The sequence below is a fragment of the Capra hircus genome, chromosome 21 (genome assembly GCF_001704415.2).
Source record: "Capra hircus breed San Clemente chromosome 21, ASM170441v1, whole genome shotgun sequence".
Classification (NCBI taxonomy): Eukaryota; Metazoa; Chordata; class Mammalia; order Artiodactyla; family Bovidae; genus Capra; species Capra hircus.
The window spans coordinates 7,274,896-7,295,010 of record NC_030828.1 but is presented as its reverse complement, the minus strand read 5'-3'; the positions used below and the strand labels follow the sequence as shown (position 1 = coordinate 7,295,010).

Genomic DNA, 20,115 nt, shown 5'->3' with positions numbered 1-20,115 from the left:
AACAAATGGCTACTGTATTCATGATCCAACAGGTCAGACTGGCTGCCTTTCAGCAGAAAAACACTTTGAGAAAGCTATGCGACATCCACTCTGCCATGGTCTAAACAGGAGCGTGGCGAGGGGGCGTGTGGCGTGCAGGGAGAAGGCCCTCCAGCTCTGCGTCGGGTTTCTCTCCTCTAAAATCCCTTCCTGGGCAACTCGAGAGTCTACAGGGTGAATCCCAAGCCCACAAAATGAAGTCCAATGCTGACGGTCTCTAAGATTCTCTCTGGCCAGTGTGAGTGTGTGCAAACCACCCCAGATCACAGGGGCTAGTCTATGTTTTTTGCATATTGTCCCTTATCAAAAGCCAATGGTGGAGAGAGCATTTACCTTCATAACCTGATCCAGCCACACAGAGGCACACCGTTTTTAAAAACAGTTTTATATACAAGGTTAGGTGAGAAACTCACCACTCAGAGGCAAAACCTTCAAGCAGAAGTCATATAACCAATATAAGATTATAATTATACTGTCCTAAATTTAAAAAGCAGTTATCAATTCAGGGAGGCGGTCTCTCTCCATTTTTCATGCTGTGCTGGGACCAGGATCCAGGTTGGGGGCCCATGGCCACAGGGGCTGTAGCTGAGCCTCCCTGCCCTCAGACCTCCCCTCCACCCCGGAGACTCAGGGCTAGGCTCACTCCCTCCCAGGGCTGGAGAGGACCAGCTCTCCCCTGGAAAACAATCCAACAGTCTGCCTGAGCATTAAAGATGCTTAACTCTGTGTATTCTGTAAGCCCCTCTTTAAAATCTAAGTGAAAAGCCATTTATAAACGTTTATACACAGATAGATGCTACGGAAAATTTACTAATACGAATCTGCCTCACTACTGCCTTTGAAGATGTCCAGGGGTCGGTTTAAGAGGCCTGCGTGAAATGAGGAGGGGCCACGAACAGAAGCCACCGCGCAGTGTGAGAGGTCGCACTCACAGGAGGCTCTCTCCCCGTTGTTCCTGGTGTTTATGTCGCCTTTGCTCTGGCGCCCTTTAGTCCCCGTCACTTCCTCCATGCGGTAAATCTCCGAGACACACAACTTGGGATTGAACGCGAAGTACATTTTCCCAGCTTTGATGGTCAGGTTGCGGTGGTCCCAGTCCCACAGCTGCTGCAGGTTCTGGTTGTCAAGGACGTAGAAGGAGTAGTTCCTGGAAGCAGAGAGATCAGCCTCAGACCCGTACCCTTTGCCTCCTCCAGCCACCCTGCTCTGGGACTCTTCGCCACCTGGCTCCAGAAAACAGCGCCTCTGCCGATCAGACATGGAATTAACAGTATCTAAGCAGGAAGAGTCCCTGTTAACAATAGCAACAATATGATTCAAGGATAATGTCAAAACAGATAAAACACTAATTTGATAACCCCGATTAGGCTTCTCAGACTAGAGGCTGCTACTCAAATCATTCTCTAGAAACGCCTCTGGTTATTTCTCTCAAGCAGAGTATGTACAACGCACTTGAATCAGTCCGCGGGAGAACAGATATGCTCTGTTACTCAACCGGAACAGCTTACATATTTGCTGTAGAAAGCCTGCCATTATCCTCGGGGTTAAATCCTATCCTATCCCCTCCGTGCAGCTCAGCGGGGAGGAGAGAAAACGGGACAAGCAGATGGGTCAGTGCCTCCTCCAGATGCAGCCCACCCTGAAAAGTCTCCACTTTGGTCACTGGAGAAGGTGGGGGAGAAGAAATGGCCCCTGAAGGGCAACTCCCCAGGCCACCCATCCAACCGACAGCAACTCAGTGTCCAACAAGTTCAGGGTGCCAAAGCTGATTTTCAGAGGGCTGGGGGCTGAGGGCTGAGGGCTGGGGGCTGGGGGCTGGGCGCTGGGCCCCACCCTGGGGTTTTCTCCTGAGCAGGTCTAGGGGGGTTGAGGATCTGCATTTTTAACCAGCGCTCAGGGGACGATAACGCTGTACGTACTGGGGCCACACCTGGAGAGGCACTGGTCTAACAGATTCTGAGCACCATGAGGGGCGGGGGCTCCAAAGCTGACCAAGCAAGACGTCCACCCGGGTGGGTGGACCCAGAAGTAGCAGACACGGCTGCCTCTGAAGGCGAGGCGGGGGGACAGCCAGCCTGGGCAGCCGCTAGCCTGGGTCTCCCTAGAAACCATCCCCGCCCCCACCACCTCGGGGCAGCAGGCGAGCGGACAGCTCCAGCCCGGGGTCTGCACGCCTCTGCACACCAGGCGGGCAGAGTCCTGGCACTGACCGGTCTGCTCCCGGAGACCTCAGGCCCCTCCCCTGCCTGCCCCCGCCCCAGCCTGTTTCCTTCTGGGGTTTGCTCCAGCGCCCTCTACAAAACTGAGTCTAGGCACTGGTGCCACCTGGTGTGTGGTTTCCAAGACCCACTCAGGGATCCAACACACACAGAGCAGAGAAGATCCCCGGCCCCCGTTCCCAGGGCAGGACGGACCAGGCGGAAGCCCGGAGCGCTCCTCTGCCCTGGGGCGGGGTGCGCTGGGCACCTCCTGGCGCCCGGTGAGGTTCGGGCCTCTACCGCCAGTCAGCCCGCAGGCTAAGCTAAGCGGAAGCCCGGGTCCCGCCCACACGTCTCCCGTCTCCCCCGGAGTTCCCGGGGCATTCCGAGACCGGGTCCCGGACGAGCGGTGCGGTCCACGAGGTCCGCACGCACGCAGGTCCTCAGCTCCTTCTGCAGTTCCATCACTCACGGGTCAGCAGGCGGAGGAACGGCGTCACCCGAGTGCCCTGCGGGTCTGCAGGGCCCAGGAGGAGCCGCTGCGCCCAGGGGGCACCTGCCCCGGCCTGAGGCCCCGCCCCGCAGGAGCCCTGGGCTGCACCCCGCGGGGCCGGCCGGGGTGGATGAGGGGCACAGTGAGCCCGCGGGCCCAAAGGCGGCAGCTCGGGCCAAGAGGGGCTCCTTTCAGACCCACCTGAGGCCTCAGATACATCCAGGGCCACCCAGTCAAGGCGGCAGAAATGGGCAGGCCAACAGATCCTTTCCTTCCAGCGAGAGCTTGCTCCCCAACATAGAAATATGCTGGAAAATGGATGTGAAATATTGTCCAAAGGAACCGAGGCTCAGGCTAGGCAACACAAGGCCACGTGTGCGGACGGGTGGCCGGGACCTGAAAGGCGGGGTTCCCCGCGCCCCTCTTCGCTGTGTCTGATCCCCTCTTGCCAGGCTGCTGGGGCCGCTGCCTGGAGGAGGGGTGTCCGCAGGTGGAGTCGGATGCCTGCCTTCGCGGGCCATCGGGCTAGTCCCAGCTCTGAAGGACGCTCTGCGGTGTCAACACAAACCCTGTGGGTCTGGCGGCTCCCAGGTGCCAAGGTCCTAACCGCGAGGGACAAAATCTCCTTGTTGGTGCAGAAACCTCTGAGCCGGGAGTGAAGGCCAATTACCCAGGTCAAACTTCTGACTCAACCTAAGATGAGGCTTTTATTTTAGTAAACTAATTTCACTAGCAGGGAACATAACCCCACCGAAAATACCTTCTGAACAAAACATCTTCTCCTCAGGGGAGGGCGCATGAATTATAAATCAGGAATTTGACAAATGAATGGCAGGCACACTGAAATTCTGTGTATGTGATTAATCACTTTGAAAAGCGAGATTATCTTTCTACAGTAAACATAAACATTTTTTAACAACACTGCGAAGGCCTGGAGCCAGGATACCAATATCAATAAAACCCGGTCGTTATGGAGCTGGAGTAAGCGACAGAAAATAAAAATAAAACCCTCCTCACAATAATAACCAAGCCATTCACGAGCTGCCCGTCAATACTGTTCTTGTTTTCCCAGCCGCAGCTGGCGCCCCGCTGCCCTCACATTCCTGCCAAGATCAGGTGAGGATTAAGAGGTAGGAAAAGGCAGAAACTTGTCTGCACATCTTCAACACTCACATAAACACACTTAGATTTTATTGTTTCCTAAAGGAACTGGCTGTTTAACTCAATTGTTCCATAAATGTGATTTCCTAATTGTTTCTAAGATGACTGCCTTCACATTCAAAATGTATTTTTAAAAACTATCTGGTTATTTTTCTGTCCCTTACGCAGACTCCGTGGTGCCTGGATTTTATCTGTGTTAGTGTCCTTTCCCTAGCTCTTCTTAAGGTTGCAAAAAATGTTTGTTCCTATGCTTGGGGTAGGCCCCCCATGGGAGGTTATCTCCTTGAGGACATCCACGTATTACCTGCATCAACAGTTTAAATGCCCAGCACATACTGTACGCCTGTTTTATTTATGGCCCCAGTCTCAGGGCTCTCTTTCCTCTGAGTTGTCAACACCACCACCTCCCCGCCTGCTCAGATGAAGGGCAGGAAGGACCGGGAAGCAGAGGAAGGTACAGTGCTGGGGATTCTCCTCGTACTTAGAAGACAACGCCAGGTCCAGGGCCGGAGCGTCATCTCCAGTCTTACTAGGCAGCAACTCTAGACAAAGCATTTCTTCAGCTTCTCCCCAGCTGGGATAGATGGGGCCGGGGGGAGGGCGGGGCAGGAATGAACACTCTCCCCTTTTCCAAACTTCACTGACAGACTGGAAAAAAGCAATCACCATTCCCTTTATTTCTCAGAGAAAAAAACCGCAGCCTCTTCCCTGCGGTCTCTAGGGGGCATCAGAACCCAGCACATGGAGGCTGTCTCCAGCACTCCGCAGCCGATGGAGGGCTTGGTCTTTGCACAGAGGCTGCCTCTAATCCGTCGTTTGCAACAGACTGCTTTCGACTACGTCCAAATCTCCTCCGAAGTTCAACATTTACACCAGCCTTGGGGGTTCAGCAAGGGTAGGAATTTATATTCACGTGTCTCTAGAACCAAACAGATACTCTAAAAATGTTTCCTCTTTGAGTGTTTTAAAAACAGCTTTACTGAGGTATAATTTATCTACCAAAAAAATCCAGTCATTGTAAGCTTTTACAGTTCCGGAGCTCAGTAAACTCACACAGGGGTCCAGCCATCCCCACGAGGCAGTGTCGGAGCCTCTCCACCCCTCCTCGCTCTCAGCGCTTGCAAAGCTCTTCGTTCCCAGTGGTGCTCAACCTCTGATTCCACCCCCAGCCCTTCACGGCTTTCTGTCTCCACAGTTTTGCCTTTTCCAGAAATCACCCATTAATGGAATCTACAACGTGAAGTCTCTCGTGTCTGGCTTTTTTTCACTGAACCTGGCGTTTCTGAGGTTCACTCCTGTTGTGACATTATTGTTGGGCAGGAACCCATTGCGCCGCGTTTTATTTATCCACTCATCTGCTGATGGACATGTGGACTGCTTCCAGCGGGGCTCTTATTTGCTGTGGGGTGAGGGGGGATGGTATCATGAATAATACGCCTATGAGTCGTGTGGGGGCATGTTTTCGTTTCTCTTGGGTAGATACTGGGGTAGATCCTGGAACTGCTGAGTCACACGACTGAGTGTACATTTTTTGGAAGTGCCAAAGAAGTGTTAAAGTATAGCCATGTTGCAACCTAATCTTAGAGTTGCAAGAAGATAGAACAAAGCACAGAGTGTTGCAAAGCCGAGTGGTAGAGACTTGAGTAGAGACGCCTGACTGCATCCAAGACTCCGATCCTTATAACCCACCACCTCCGTCTAACTCTTATTCTTTTCAGGGCGACTATCGTAGGTGGCACCAACAAATCTGAGATTTTAACTCATTTATCTGACGCTATCACAAAACAGGGTTGTTCAAAATTTTTTCAGATAACAGAAATACCTTCTTTTTCAAGGGCTTACAAATTAGCCATTTCATAGAAATCTTGTACATGTGTATTCCAAAATCCACTTCCTTCCAAAACAGCAGAACTTTGGTCTTCATGTCTAAGGCTCCAGAAACACACCACCTTACACAGAGTGATGTCCTCAAGGAAGTGCTGGCCACCTGAATTCTGCTGGCTTAACTTTAGACCGCCTATGTTGTCTGGCCCCTTTATCCAGAGACAAGCAGCCCTGCCACCTGTTCCCATGTGATTTTGCCCTGTGTCCATCACGGTCCTGGACGTCAGATTCTAGAATCCGCTCACTCTGAGTGAGGAATAAGAGGTCTACTCCAGGTAACGCTCTTGAATTTCACATTCTGGACTTGACTCTGTAGTCTGGGCTACTCAGGAGACATTTGGGGACAGGTCTCAGTTGCAGTTTGGAAAGCAAAGGGTGAGACATAAAAAGGATGTATGAACTACCAATCTGTCTGTCCAGCATCAAAACCAAAGGCTATAAACCTTTCTTCCCAGTGGACCAAGTGGAAGCACTTATTTGGTCATGAGAGGTATAAGAAAAATCATACTTTAAGACAACAGTGTGACAAGAAAATATCTAGGCAAAATATCAATGTTTTGGGGACATGCTTTTGAGAAGAAGAAATAAAGGGGTAAAGAAGCGGTTTCCAATTTGGCCACACACTGAAATTACCTGGCAATCTTCAGAAAAGCACGGATGCTTGGATCCCACCCTTAAAGGTTCCGACTGAATTGGGATGGACTACAGCTTGCGCATCAGGATTCCTTAAAAGCCCCCGGATGACTCTTATGTATTGCAAAGTGTGGGAACCCCTGGGGTAAAAGTCATCCTGGCTTATAGCAAAAGCCCATGGAAGTGAAAGGTTCTACTAACACTCGGGTAACTCAAACGTCCTGAGTAGGCTCCACTGCCTATCCAAATTAGAACCTCCACACCTGGGTGCATAGCAGCTTACGTAATCCTAATGCCACCTACATTTTTTGCCAAACAGGTCCCAGGACGCCCCAGCTCGTTGCCTCTGCTGCTGCTGGCCTGAAACGCCTTTCTTCACCCTCTGCTCTCTGAGCGTTTCCGGAAACCCCCCAAGGCCCGTCTCCAAAGCCACCTCTTCTCAGAAGCCTGTCTGATCTCTCTTCACCAGAAATCTGACTCTCTTTCGCGCCCATGGCATGCCCCTTTTCTTTCCCTGCGGCTCTCTGCAGAGGTCACTCAGTGCTGCTGGCACTCATCTATTTATCATCTTCCCTTCTTTCCTGCCTCCTTTGGACTCTTCCTTTCCCTTCTTTTTTAAGGCTTGAGTGGAAGATTGGCTCTTTTTAAAGTTTACTGTGCATTCTTTGTAGTTTTAGGTGTGCATATAGTGATTCATAGTTTTTAACGGTTCACTTTTTTGGCCACACCACGTGGCTTGTGGGATCTTAATTCCGTGACCAGGGATCAAAACTGCATCCCCTGTATTCCTAACCACTGGACCACCATGGAAATCCCCACAGTTTTTACAGGTTAGACTCCATTTGTAGTTATTCTAAAAGATCAGCTATATCCCCTGTGTTGTACGTTTTATTCCCGTAGCTCATTTTATACGTAATAGTTTGTGCCTCCTAATCGCCTATCCCTATACTCCCCACCCCTTCCCCCTCCCCTGCTGGTAACCCCACGTTTGTTCTCTGTATCTGTGTGACTCTTCCTATAGGAGTGAGAGGAGCAGGTGAAGAGGCTGGGCCTAACCTCCTTCCTAAGTCTGAGGAGGAGAAATACAGAATTGAGTTGCTACTGGTCACACCCGATCCAAAGCCAGATGCAAGGGCACTCATCACAAGCAAGGTTCCCCAGACCATTTTGGTCACGGGTGAGGAAGGCAGTCAAAGGAACACAGCTCTTGTGAAGAGAAGCTCGGTTCCCAAGTGCTCCAGCTAGAGAGAGAGCCCCCCAGCAACGGCAGGAAGAGATCCACGGCTGGACGCTCAGTCTCCTCAGAGCTACCAGGGCGACTGACGATCGGCAGGCTCACCACTGCCATCCCCTGACAAATAAAATACGAAGATCAGGTGAGGCCTGAAGCTTCGCTGAGCCTGGAAGTGGCCCACACACCTAAAAGATGATATGCATCTATCTGTAAGAAGACCCCACTGGGGCTTCAGGCTGTACACAAGATTCAGATAATTAGAAACACGTCAAAAATATTTTTGCAAATAAAAATCACACTTTAATTTCAGCTACACTTGAGTGACTAATACTTTCAGTTAACACACAACTGACAGATAATCACGTCATGTAATAATTCCTAATAAAAATTAATTGAACTCTCCTGCTAGCTCTCCCCTCTATCTATATCACTTGCTCAACCTGGGGGAAAAAGTGTATCCTCAAGCAGAAGGAAAACTTGCAGGTACCAATAGGCTAAAGAAAAGGTGCTTACCACCACCAGAGTTTTCAGAAAAACCTACTTGGAGGTAAAGGAAAATAGCTGTGCTAAAATCCATTTTAAAATTTACTACAACCAACAATAACCATCACCTCAAACTGGCAGAGCCTCGGCTTGCTAGGTTGGTGACCTGAGACATCGGGCTGGGCACAGCGGCAGCCTCGGTGGATTCACCAGGAGAAAGACGCGTTTCTAAAGAAACAGGGTTCCCAGCGGGGAGGACAGTGTGCTTTTCAGGGATGGAATGAAGTGCTGCCCCCTCTCTTTGGCTATATCAGATGATGGAATTTTAAGAATTTAAGACTGACTGAGAGTGAGTCTGAGAAAAGCAGGAAGGCTGTAAGGAAACCCTTATGTGGTAACTTTATCCATCGGGGCACATAAATCAGCAAAGACAACCTTTCCCATGGCCTTCCCACCTCTCGCTTTCCTAAATTATTTCCCCAAATTCTCTTTAGAAGGAGTTAACTCATTAATGGATGTCTCCTTTTATTTCGAAGCATTAGCCTAAAGCAATGCAAGAATTATATTTAAAGGGGAGCCTGTGAAGAGAAGCGCAGGTGCACCCAGGGTGAATTCGGGAGGGAAGCTGCCCACGTGTGCACAGCGATCGAAGCACCCATTTTCATTCCTCAAGCGGTGGATGGCCTTGGGTGAAGCTAAAACCCTTATCACAAAGCCCATCTCTGCAGAAGGCAAACGTTCTATCAGTAGCGCAAATCCTATGAGCTGATCAATAGCAACAATTCTGTGAATCAAGATTTCTTTGTAACAAAATGAACTGTTCATACGCCTCCATATTTCTGGCGTTCCAACACATCTGAAAAGGTGGAATGGCTTTTACGCAGTGGACCACAGCATCCCGAGGGAGGCAAGGGGCCCGGGATGATGGTTTCATGGAAAGGTGAGCTGTTCAGCCCCCCTCTTGGAGCTTTTGGTCCCCGCCGCGTCCCCATCTGCTGCTTTGCCAGCCACAGGTAGACACCCATCCCCGGATGGGTCAGGACCCAGGCACGAGGATGGACAGAATCTTGACTGAGGAGGCAGCCCCACACAGGGTGCCCCCACTGCGAGCACGGCTGCTTCTTTTTAACGAGAAAACCTTAAAGGCAGCGTGCGAATGTGGCGGCAGGAGAGCATCAGCTGCTGCAACGCGGAGCTCTTACCCCTCTAGCTGCTCCTCCCCTAGGATCTGGCGCAGGTTCTTCAGGAAGGACAAGGAGACCAAGGCGTGAGAGTGGCGGATCTTCACGTAGCCTGTCACCACCTCGATGAGCCCCATGAAGTTCTCCAGTTCCGAAGCGATGTTGTCTGTGGCAGGGGGACAGGGTTACTGCGCGCCTTGTCACAGGGGTACACGCATGTTTTCTCGCAGACCCGTGTGGACAGCACTTAAGCGCAGGTCTTGTTTCCCTGGTGCCCTGAGACCCGAGGCCTCCCAGTATCCCTGCCCGTGGTCAAAAACGTGCTTCCCTAAGCGTGGCTTTCAACTCCCAATGCCTGGGATGGGCCCCCGAGGCGGGGAGAAGGCAGTTTCTAGAAGCCTGAGGACTGCAGCTCCCAGGCTGATTAACAGAATGTAAAATCGTAAACACCAGACTGCCAATTAGCTAAGGCGGACACATCCAGGGAACATCTCTAATACGCTCTGTCAACAGCGCTGCCTCCACAGTAGAAGGGCATGGCTAAACAAACAATGTTTTCTCAGTCTCACTAGGAACTGCTTCTGCTGCATTCCTAGTTCCTAAGATACAGGGATCTATATTTAAAGACTCTATCTTACTAAGACTGCAAGAAAATGCACCAAAATATTAACAATGGTTATTGGCAGGTAATTTTCAATAATTCACTTCTACGCTTCTAAATTTTCTATAATGCACATACATGATTCTCATAGGTGGAAAAGAGTTGGGAACATCATTGCTAACACGTGCAAAAATGACAAGATGTATGAACAGTGTATTTTCTTTACTCTTATAGCCTTTTTCTCATAGTAAATAAAAAGCATAAACTTCAGTTCAACTTATGCCAAAATTACAAGGCATACTATAATGAATTGTGTGTGGTTCAACCAATGGAATTGTACTGTGTATGACCTGTGAAGGCTTAGTTAATAAAAGGTTCTGTTTTGCTTTCAACTGATAAACATCAAAGAATAAGGGTACTATCCTCTAGGGCAAGGCCCTATGTTTCTGGACAGTGCGATGGTTTTCCAAGAGAAATGGAGAAATTCGAGTTGTAAAGACTAGCATTTGCCTATAGTTGATGTTTCAAGGAAAAGATTCTGAATTAAACACGTGTTGGGACTCACGCCTTTCAGCCAAGGCTGAGGAGGGGCCTTTCCAATAAGATGTCCAACCAATTGCCTGCAGTGGACATGAACTGGAAGCCACACTGCATGATCACACACAAATATGTACCAATTTCTCCTCAAACTATATAGTAAACTGTACTTCCTGATTCACGAATTAAAGGCTTTAAAAAGTATTTTGAGAAGGCATGAGTGCATGCTCAGTTATTCAGCCATTTCCAACTTTGTGACCCCATGGACTGCAGCTCACGAGGCTCCTCTGCCCATGGGATTTCCCAGGCAAGAATCTTGGAGTGGGCTGTCATTTCCTTCTCCCATTTTGAGGACAGAAATATGAAAATAAAAGAAGGGTTAGGCACTTAGACAGTAAAGAATCTGCCTGCAATGTAGGAAACCTGGGTTCGATCCGTGGATTGGGAAGATCCCCTGAAGAAGGGAATGGCAACCTACTCCAGTATTCCTGCCTGGAGAATTCAACAGACTGAAGAGCTGGTGAGCTACAGTCCATGGGGTCACAAAGAGTTGGACACAACTGAGCGACTCACACTTTTAGGCACTTAAAGGGTATGTTCTAGGAAATGGAGAAATCCGTTTGAGAAATTAGGAAATCTAGTTAAGAGCAAAAAGAGTAAAACTTCAGAAAACCATGAGAGTAATAAAATTCTAGCTGTGTGGAAACACAGTTATCTCTGTTTCGAAGGGGTGAAAGGTGTTGTGAAAATCAAGGGCTATCCAAAATTCAAAAAAGCTAAGCAGAAAGCTTGACGCTGCCATCTCTAAATCCTGAGACCAGCACTCACTCATTGTACAAACAGTATCAATATTAAGGGAAAGTAAATGCACAGAATGCTGTGTGCTGTGCTGAGTCGCTCAGTTGTGTCCGACTCTGGGTGACCCCGTGGGCTGTAACCCACCAGGCTCCTCTGTCCATGGGATTGTCCAGGCCAGAATACTGGAGTGGGTTGCCATGACTTTCTCCAGGGGATCTTCCCAATTCAGGGATGGAACCCAGGTCTCCTGAAATGCAGGCAGATTCTTTACCATCTGAGCTACCAGGGAAGCCCCTCAAGCCATATAATTTTTTTTTTTTTAAAGAATTTAGGAAAAAAGTCCCTTTCAACCTCAACACCTTCTTACTATATTTCTCCAAGCTTATGAAACTATCAGTGCCTTCATCAAGTAGTTCCAGTGGTAGAGAATTTAAGGCGCTATTACTAGAAGCCTTTGTCAGCTACAGATCAGAACTGAAAATATCACCGAATAAGTCAACCTTCAGAAATGCAATTACGCAGAACACCACCTACCGCAAATGGTGGGGAATCCTGCAGGGGGTGGTGAGACTGAAGCTTCGGATGCATGCTGACGTAAGATACCTGTACCTCTCTTGGTTGTCAGAAGTAAATTTGGAGATGGGCCATTTTTGGACTGAATAAACTTTAAACTGATATTATTAAACCCTTCCCTTGCTCATTCTCTTCCACATATCCAAGGAACCAAGACTCTCTGGACTTAAAGCTCCGAGGCCTTGGCTCTGGCTGGAGACTGCTGAGTCACACCTCTGATCCATCTGTCTCTCCTGAGGTTTGCATGTGTTGAGACATGACTATCCTGCATAAGATGTGACTTAAGAGAGATGAGGGATGACCCTATGCAGAAACAAATGCTGTGCCCATGGCTAAAATGCCGACTAATCTCCTGCTCTCTCTGTTTTTAATCTTTGAGGGACGCTCAAAGGAGGGGCCCTGAGCATGTGGCTTACACACCATGTTGTTTTTCTAGGCCCATAGTTTAGTTGTGAGTCATGGATGAGGAGGAAAAGCTCAACAAAAGGAAAGCAAGAGGTCTGGCCCTCTCTTCCAGGAAGCAGGAATACTTACTGCCACGTCGGATGTTGATGAGCAGATTGCCTTTGAAGATGGTACATCCTTGGAGCATCTGAGCAGAAGTGACAGAATCAATGGTCTTTGTCTTCTTTTCTTCTTCACACACTTTGGGACAAGGGCCTTCGCAAGGGATGCAGTACATGCTGTTGAAAATAAAACAACCCAACACACTGAGAGCTGAGTCTGTCTTCCTACATTACGAAAATTCTTACAAGATATGCTTTTATTCCAGGTGTCTTTATAGTCCACATTACAGAAAGCAACTGGCAGAAGCCTTCGAGTGGTCGTACTGTTTCTCATCGCCAAGCCTCCCCGGGGTAAGCCACTCAAACGGCAATCAAAAGGAGAAACTGCCTACAAAGGAAAAGCGTGCTGCCTGTTTCCAGACAAAACACATGATACACCCTTGAGGCATGTGTGTATCATAGGCTGGGGCTGGTGAGCCAGCTGGTCCCACGTGAGAGAAACAGCCTTGCAGAAGGGAGACACCAGGAGATCCCAAGAAGAACAGAGCTGCTCTCTGAGGTCGTGGGCCCTGCTGGCGCATCCCGGAGGAGCCACTGGGAGAGTGGACGGGGACACTGAAGGGACAGCAGTGTCCCCGCTGCTGACCGGAAGCTAACTCCCGCAGCCAGCGGCCCAGTGGGGGATTCCAGAAGGCACGTGCTGTAGCACAGATCCATTATTTTCTTGCTAAAGCACAACTAAAATAATTTCTTGACAGTGTTTGGCAGAAACTTGTAAATTGATCCAAATGTTGTTTTTGCTGCATACACAATAAAAACAGGAACTTCCATTGCTTTGTAATGAGCTCCTATTTCACATGCAATCTTGAACATGCCACAAACCCACCAACAGCCAGGGACTAGCGAGTGACCTTGGTACTTTTCCTTATTTAGGGAATAGCGGACAAAACACTAATCCAACTCTCTGAACTGCAGGACGCTGGGTCAATTTCCAAACAGAATAAATGATACAACATTATGGGATGTGTGTGTAATAGGATGGTGAACTGGAGAGCCACTATAGTTACATGATTATTCTTGAATGATCTTTCAAACTTCACGAAGATAAGTGAGAAACATCCAGGAAAGCAGTGTAAGTTAAAGCGCTTAGGCATTAAGTACCGCCCTCCATCACTGAACTTTACTGCATATCTAAGGCAAAGATGAAAGGCTTTGTTTAAAAGCTTACAGATAAATATAGTTTTCCTACTGTTTTCTCATTTCATGTCGGGAAGACAGGAGGGAAGGTCTCCAGAGGAAATGGGCCGACCACAGCAAAGGAGGTACCCCCTTTCTCTGACGTCACAACATTTTCGCTTCTAGAGTTTGCAGCAGGTTTTCCTCAGCATTCCCGGTTGGTCTTTTATTGTTTCTAACTTACCTAAATACCATATAATGCCCCACTTCCCTTTTTAAAACCTTGGTGTGAAATAATTAGAGACACACAAAAACTTACAAAAGCAGTACAGAGGGGTTCTGTGTACCTCTGACCCAGCTCCCCCCAGCGGCTCCATCCTGCACCATGAAAATGCAACATGAGGCCCAGGGAACACACAGGCACGATACACTCCCACGCCACCTCATCACCGGAGTGATCACTGCAACGAGCCGGCCGGCCCCCAGCAGCACCTCCCGTGTGCGGCCCGTTCGGTCATCCTGCCCCCACGCCTCTAACTCGGGGCCGCCACTCACCTATTCTCCATCTCGGTAATGATGTTATTTTCAGAATCTTATATAAATGCAATCATCTGGTGTGTGACCTTGTGAGACTGGTTTTTTTTTTCCCCCACAGCATAATGTCCTTGAGATCCATCCGTGTTGTGTGTGTTTGAATAGTTTGTTTCTTTTTATTGCCGACTGATATTCCATGGTGTGATGGATCACCGTTTGCTTGGCCATTTACCTACTGTGGAGCATCTGTGCTATTTCCAGGCTTTGGCTGTTAAAGCTGCTACCGACAGCTGTGTACATGTTTTTGTGGGAACTTCAGTTTTCGTTTCTCTGGAATAAATGTTCAGGAGGGTTAACTTCCGGGTTATAGGTTAAGTGTGTGTTTTGTTCCCCTGACATTTTATTCAAATAGCAATTTCTGAACCAAACACCTTTCTTGAAATGTCTAGGAATCAGCTAGTACTTTAAAAAATGTTTTTCTAAGGAAGTGCTCTGATTACATGTTTATAGTTTAAGCTTCCTCAAGTCCACTCTGGTACAGAGAGGGTATAAACAGTATTGAAAAATAAATATTTTAAATAAGTGTCAAATAGGCCTTAAAGGCTTGGGGGGGTGTTATTAGTTTTTGATGGTGTCTTATTTTAAAGTGAAAAAGGTAGATCTGTAACTCTGAGCTGATTGCAAGCACGAGTAGGAAAAATAAGAGCTTAATTCTTCAAAGAATGAATTATAGGAGAAGAGGTCACGGCGCACAGCGCCCCCTACTTCACCCACAGCTATGGCGGTTGCAAACAGCTGAATGCCTCCAGCATCAGAAGGAACACTCCAGCAGGGCAAAGCAGTTATCAGCCCGGGGGCCATGCACCAGCTGCCCCATCTCAGCCCCCAGCTTGGGGAGGAACCGCAACAGTGGCGATTTGGTGGCCAAAGTCCGTGACAGTGGCGATTTAGTGGCTAAAGTTGCGTCCGAGTCCTGTGAGTCTGAGCAGGAATTGTGGCGCAGCCTAAACTGGGTTCCAGGCACTGCCCAGGGACTGACAAACCTTTTTAAGTTCTAGGGCTGCCAATAAAATGTGAGCAAAATGTGGCAGACTTATTTCGGGTGGAATATGTATACTCCACAGTTCACCAGTATCCTTGGCACATTTACCATTTAAAGTATTTGGAGTAATTTTTACTATTTTAGTCGTTAGAGCAATGATGACAGGCAGAATGTTCTGCATTTAATATTATGGAACAACGTGAGCGTTATCTCTGATTTGAAGTTAAGTCTACGGAAGGAGCAACATCTCCAAATATTACACCGGAAACAGATGCCCCTCTACCAAGACTTGCTTGAGGAGGTTTGCAGAAACAGAAGGCAGCAAACAGAAGGGAAATTACACATTACACTCAAAATGAAGATTTCCTTTTCCAGCGGTATTTTATATTTGTAGAATAGCTTTATTTTTTAAGAACCCGAAATGGAAGGCTCCTCCGGGGTAGTCATGAAGCAGGCATTTTTAGTCCATTCCATCAGAAGAACTCCTTGAGAGTTCTCTGCTCTGCTCGAGACGGGACCAGCAACTCCAGGTCTCAAGCCTTATCTTGCTTGCAGGGTTATAGTCCTGCATTTCGTAAGAACCCTGGCACTGTTTTTTCAAAAACTTAAAACCAATAACAGCTTCACAGAAGTCGGGTTGGCATGCACGAAAGGGATGCTGTTTGCTGTCCAGAACGTCTTTGCTTCCAAAGCTTAATGTCCAGGAAGGAAAATGAGACACAGAGAAAACTGAGGGAGTGTGAAGGCTGTGTGCGTAGCAAAGGGACGGAGCACACTGCTTGCTCCGAGTGGAGGGCAGAAGCCAGCGCTAAGGTGTGTGTGTAGCAATGTGATGGGGTGTGTGCGTGTGTGTGCAGCAAGTGATGGAGCACACTGCTTGCTCGGAGTGGTAAGAGCCTACGCCTGCTCACTGCCTCACGGATGCCGGTGGGGTCACTCCGTCTCCCCTCCCGCAGTTCCAAAGCCTTCACTGGTCTAGCGCTGAGCAGCCCTGGAGGTGAGAAAACCTCAGTCTATCGTCTCCCCTATCCCCGGGCTCTGGGGGAGAGGCCCGCATGCGCACAGGGAGTCAGGGGCCGCCTGGGACCTGAGCCAGCAAATCAGGTACTTCATTCCAACCCTCCAGGCGGGCTGCTTCCAACCCAGAAGACCTGCCCACCGCGCCTGGCGCTGTCAGCAGCCGGGGTCACGCCGGCCCTCCGCAGCGCCCTGGATTCCCTTGGCCTCCGCCAGGCCGCGCCCTCCCGGGCCCTCCCGCGCCCACACTGACCTCTGGCTCCCGTTGCGGATGAAGCCCGACGGGCACTCCTGCATGCACTCGCCGTCGTGGATGACGAAGCCCTCGGAGTCGCTGCTCTCGGCGTTGGGGATGTTGGCGCAGAAGTCGCGGTCCACGCAGCGCCAGCCCTCGAAGCGGTAGGTGTTGGGCGGGCAGCTGGGCACGCAGACGCCGGCGTAGTAGTAGTGGCGGCAGGCCACGCAGGCCGTGGCGTTGTCGGGCGCGCTGCAGCTGCCCAGGCACTCGGGGTGGCAGCACTCGTGGGTCTCCGTGCACGCCCGCTTCCCGCACGCACTGGGACACACTGTGGGGACAGGCAGGGTGTGAGGCCGCTGGGCGCCGGGGCCCCCACGCAGCAACCCCCAAGCCGCCAGCCACCCGCGGGGGCCCAAAGCTTGAATCCCCAGTGTCACATGTTGAGAATTTCGCTGGGGCAGGGAGCAAGCACTCTGCATTTCCAGTCAGGTGAGAAGGGTTTAACGTCCAGCCTCTCCTAGTTGACTCTTTTTGGTCTTGGAGGAGTGCTTAACGATCTCTGACCTTGATCCTCTTTCTCATCTACAAAACAGGGCAGCAGCCCCCATCTTAGACGGTTACCTGGGGCATGGGTGGTACTCTGGAAGCACTACGTGGACCACACAGTTTATTGTGACTTTAGAAGGCGTTATATGCGCTCCTCAATCTGCATTTTGCATGTGTTCCTTACTGAAATATCTTTTACTATTTCTGATATCTGTAAATATCTTTAAATAGTGTGCAGAAATGCTCATTTATTTTTAAAATGATTAAAACTAGAGTGTGCTAAAGGTGATGCTATAGGGTGGACAAATTAGCTTTAGAAAGTCTGTATCTGCTTGTATCATACCAAAGGTCTCACCCCAGATAAACAACGATATTAACATATTCATGTACCACAGTCTAGTAGATCACAGAGAAGCCCCCATGTCTGATGGTTTTTCTCACATATAAGAGTGGATTGATGGGCAGTGTCTCCAGCCCAGAGGACCATAAGATATTCATTACAAACCATCTCCTGTGAGCCCTTCTATGCTAAACATAAGTGAAAGGAGTATCGAAAAAAGCCAGAGAACCACAAGTCTTGTCCCAAATAGATGAGCTGGCATTTATTTCTGTAACAATGCCATAAGGATCACACTCTAGGGGCCTTAGAGCAGTGTGCCTTACTAGCAAAGGCGCCTTACTAACTCCCCGTTAGCCTTACTAGAGAATAAAGTGAAAGTCAACGAACTATGAAATCTGATGTACATTATCTGCTTCCTACTTTTTCCACGAGTTGGAAAACACAAAATTATTTAAGTACGTAGATTATTGACTCTGACATGCATTACTTAGTGAAGATTCTATTCGTTTTTCTTTATAATAAAAAAGATGAAGAAAATCAGAAATTAGATTAAAAACTACATTGAACACCTCGTCTGCCTGTCCACAATGGCACCTTATCAGCACCTCCATGAAGACTCTCCCACCGGATCATTCTCTATGCATGTACATGCACACACAAATGTAAACATCTATAAAAAAGGATCAAGTCATTCTAAAAGCATTTTTTGGCATAACATACTGTGACTTCGACAATAATTTAACAGCTGCATCACATCCCGTAGTATAGCACATCATAAGTTGTAATCAGCTTCCTATTAGGCATTTCATTTATTCCCAACATTTTATTAGGACAGTAAGCAGTCAATCTTCATGAGAATTCTTAATTATTTCAATAGAATCAATTTCCAGAGTTAGCCTTGCTGGGTTGAACTGTCCTCTGGTTAGTTGGTACCAATATACACATTTGGTAGCTGCAGGCAGGAGTACCTATTTTATTGCCAAAAGGTGCATTTAAAAACAGCTGTCAGAACTTGGACATTCAAATGAATACTGTCACCTCGGAAGAAACAAATTCTCATGACACTGTCAGGCTTAAAAAATTTTTTGCAGGTTTCTCCTCTGATCATCTTTTGACTGAGACAAACAGGTGATCTTCCATTATTCATTCTTATTTATTCTGGTAATAGAACCTTGATTTTTAATTGGGCATTTTGAGACCTAGCTAGCTATTACATCTCCTGGCCGCTCCTGTAGCTAAAAGCAACCTAGGTTCTAGCTTGTGAGTAAACATTTAGTTTACTCTAGCTAGTAGCAAATGTTTGGGGTGGAACTTACTTCCCAGAAAAGTGCTTCAAACAAAGGGGGTATGCCTGCCATCCTTGCTGGCTAGGGTACAGGTATAATGGCTGAGGCTCAAGCAGCCGTACTAGATCGTGAGGTGGCCCATTGAGAACAGTGCCGCAAGATCAAAGGGACTTGGTCCTTCACGACTGTGCACCCAGTAGGCTGACCCTGGACGCTTACCTCTAGACTTCTCTACAGGAATAAGAAAGAAACTTGTGTCGTGTTTAAGTGCCTATTATTTGTTAGACGCAGCTGAACAAATGCCAGCTGAGAAGTGCCTTCAGAGCCACGTATGAGCAAAGAAGACAGTGACTGTTGGTTTATGTCATTGTTGTTTACTAGAATTGCCTCTCAATGATTTCTGGCTGTTTCCAAAAGCTAATCTACCCAATCAATTACAAGGAGTAACTGTCTCCAGTCACATCAAAAGAGCATGTTGTCGTAGGAGTTCCTAAAATGCTGTGTCTGTGGAAGGCATCATCTTGAAGCTGATAACACCAACTTGTATCCGTAGTAAATGCACACACACAGGCCACACACTTGACTCTCAGATATCACACTTGATCTAGTAATCACAGATTAAATGACTATTTAAGTTCAAAATATCCAGGTAACTTCAAGGCCCAAGATCTAGAGAAAGAATAACTTTGCAAATCCTAAGTTCAGGTTTTTAAACTAAAAACAAGGGAAGATAAGTCTACCTGTCCTTCATTTAATCATCCACCTAGCAACTGTTCATTGAGTGTGCACTGTAGCTGTGTGCCAGACCCTGTTCTTAAGGGGTGGATAATATACCATGTAAGCACAGGAGTCAAGTGGTGGTACATAGCCTGCCTTGGGTACCTGGGTGCCCAGGAAGGCTTCACATAGGTCTGAAAGGCTGGAGCTGAAAGCTAAAAGCTGAGGAACAGATGAAATCATGTGTAAAAGCAATTAAGTGGCTGCGATGGGAGAAGTGGGTGCTCGTGAAGATGGCAGGGATCCAGTAACAAGTGATGCTGGGAGAGAGAAGGAGGGCAGCTCAGAGAGGCCTTGGGAGCCTGTCCAAGGCACTCTGGCTCAGTGGTGGACAGTGGGCATCCCTGAAGATTTCGGGCAGGAGAACACAACGGTCTGATTTTCATGGTAGAAGGAGGTTGTTTGGCAGCAGCTCAGAGGGTATGATGGCCAGAGGGGGTCGTGCTAGAAGAAGCGGGATCAAGCCAGAGCAGAAATGTTCTACCGTCCCTACCGAGTTCACGTAATACAATTGATCTGTGAGGTTCACAGGGTTAAAAATGAAAGTACCTGTAGAAACCATGCTCATTTGTCGTAGCACAGAGCTGCCATGTTGAGCACACACTCCCCGTTCAGAGTGCTGAAGGCCCCAGGGCTGCTCACTGGCCGTCAGCCACCACCAGGCTTGTGTTTGGAGGAACGAACAGTGGCTAAGAGGATGATGCTCATCATCAGAGACTAACTAGGAACAATATCTACTTGTAAAACCCTTTTTTCCTTGTTTACAATTTAAATAAAATGTTACATATCAATAAAATGATGAGCAGCAGACATCAATATCAAATAGGTATTAACGTAG

At 48.3% G+C, this 20,115-nt stretch overlaps 1 protein-coding gene across 1 annotated transcript in view; it reads right to left on the bottom strand.

Annotated features, from left to right (window-relative positions):
• IGF1R (insulin like growth factor 1 receptor) overlaps nucleotides 1-20,115 on the bottom strand; it is a 304,928-nt gene that overhangs the window by 48,423 nt on the left and 236,390 nt on the right. Inside the window, exons 3-6 of the mRNA XM_018065947.1 lie at nucleotides 16,344-16,656; nucleotides 12,350-12,498; nucleotides 9,328-9,472; nucleotides 972-1,186 (exon numbers count right to left, since the gene is read on the bottom strand). Of these exons, the coding sequence (XP_017921436.1) occupies nucleotides 972-1,186; nucleotides 9,328-9,472; nucleotides 12,350-12,498; nucleotides 16,344-16,656 (822 nt within the window). The remainder of the gene's footprint in view (nucleotides 1-971; nucleotides 1,187-9,327; nucleotides 9,473-12,349; nucleotides 12,499-16,343; nucleotides 16,657-20,115) is intronic.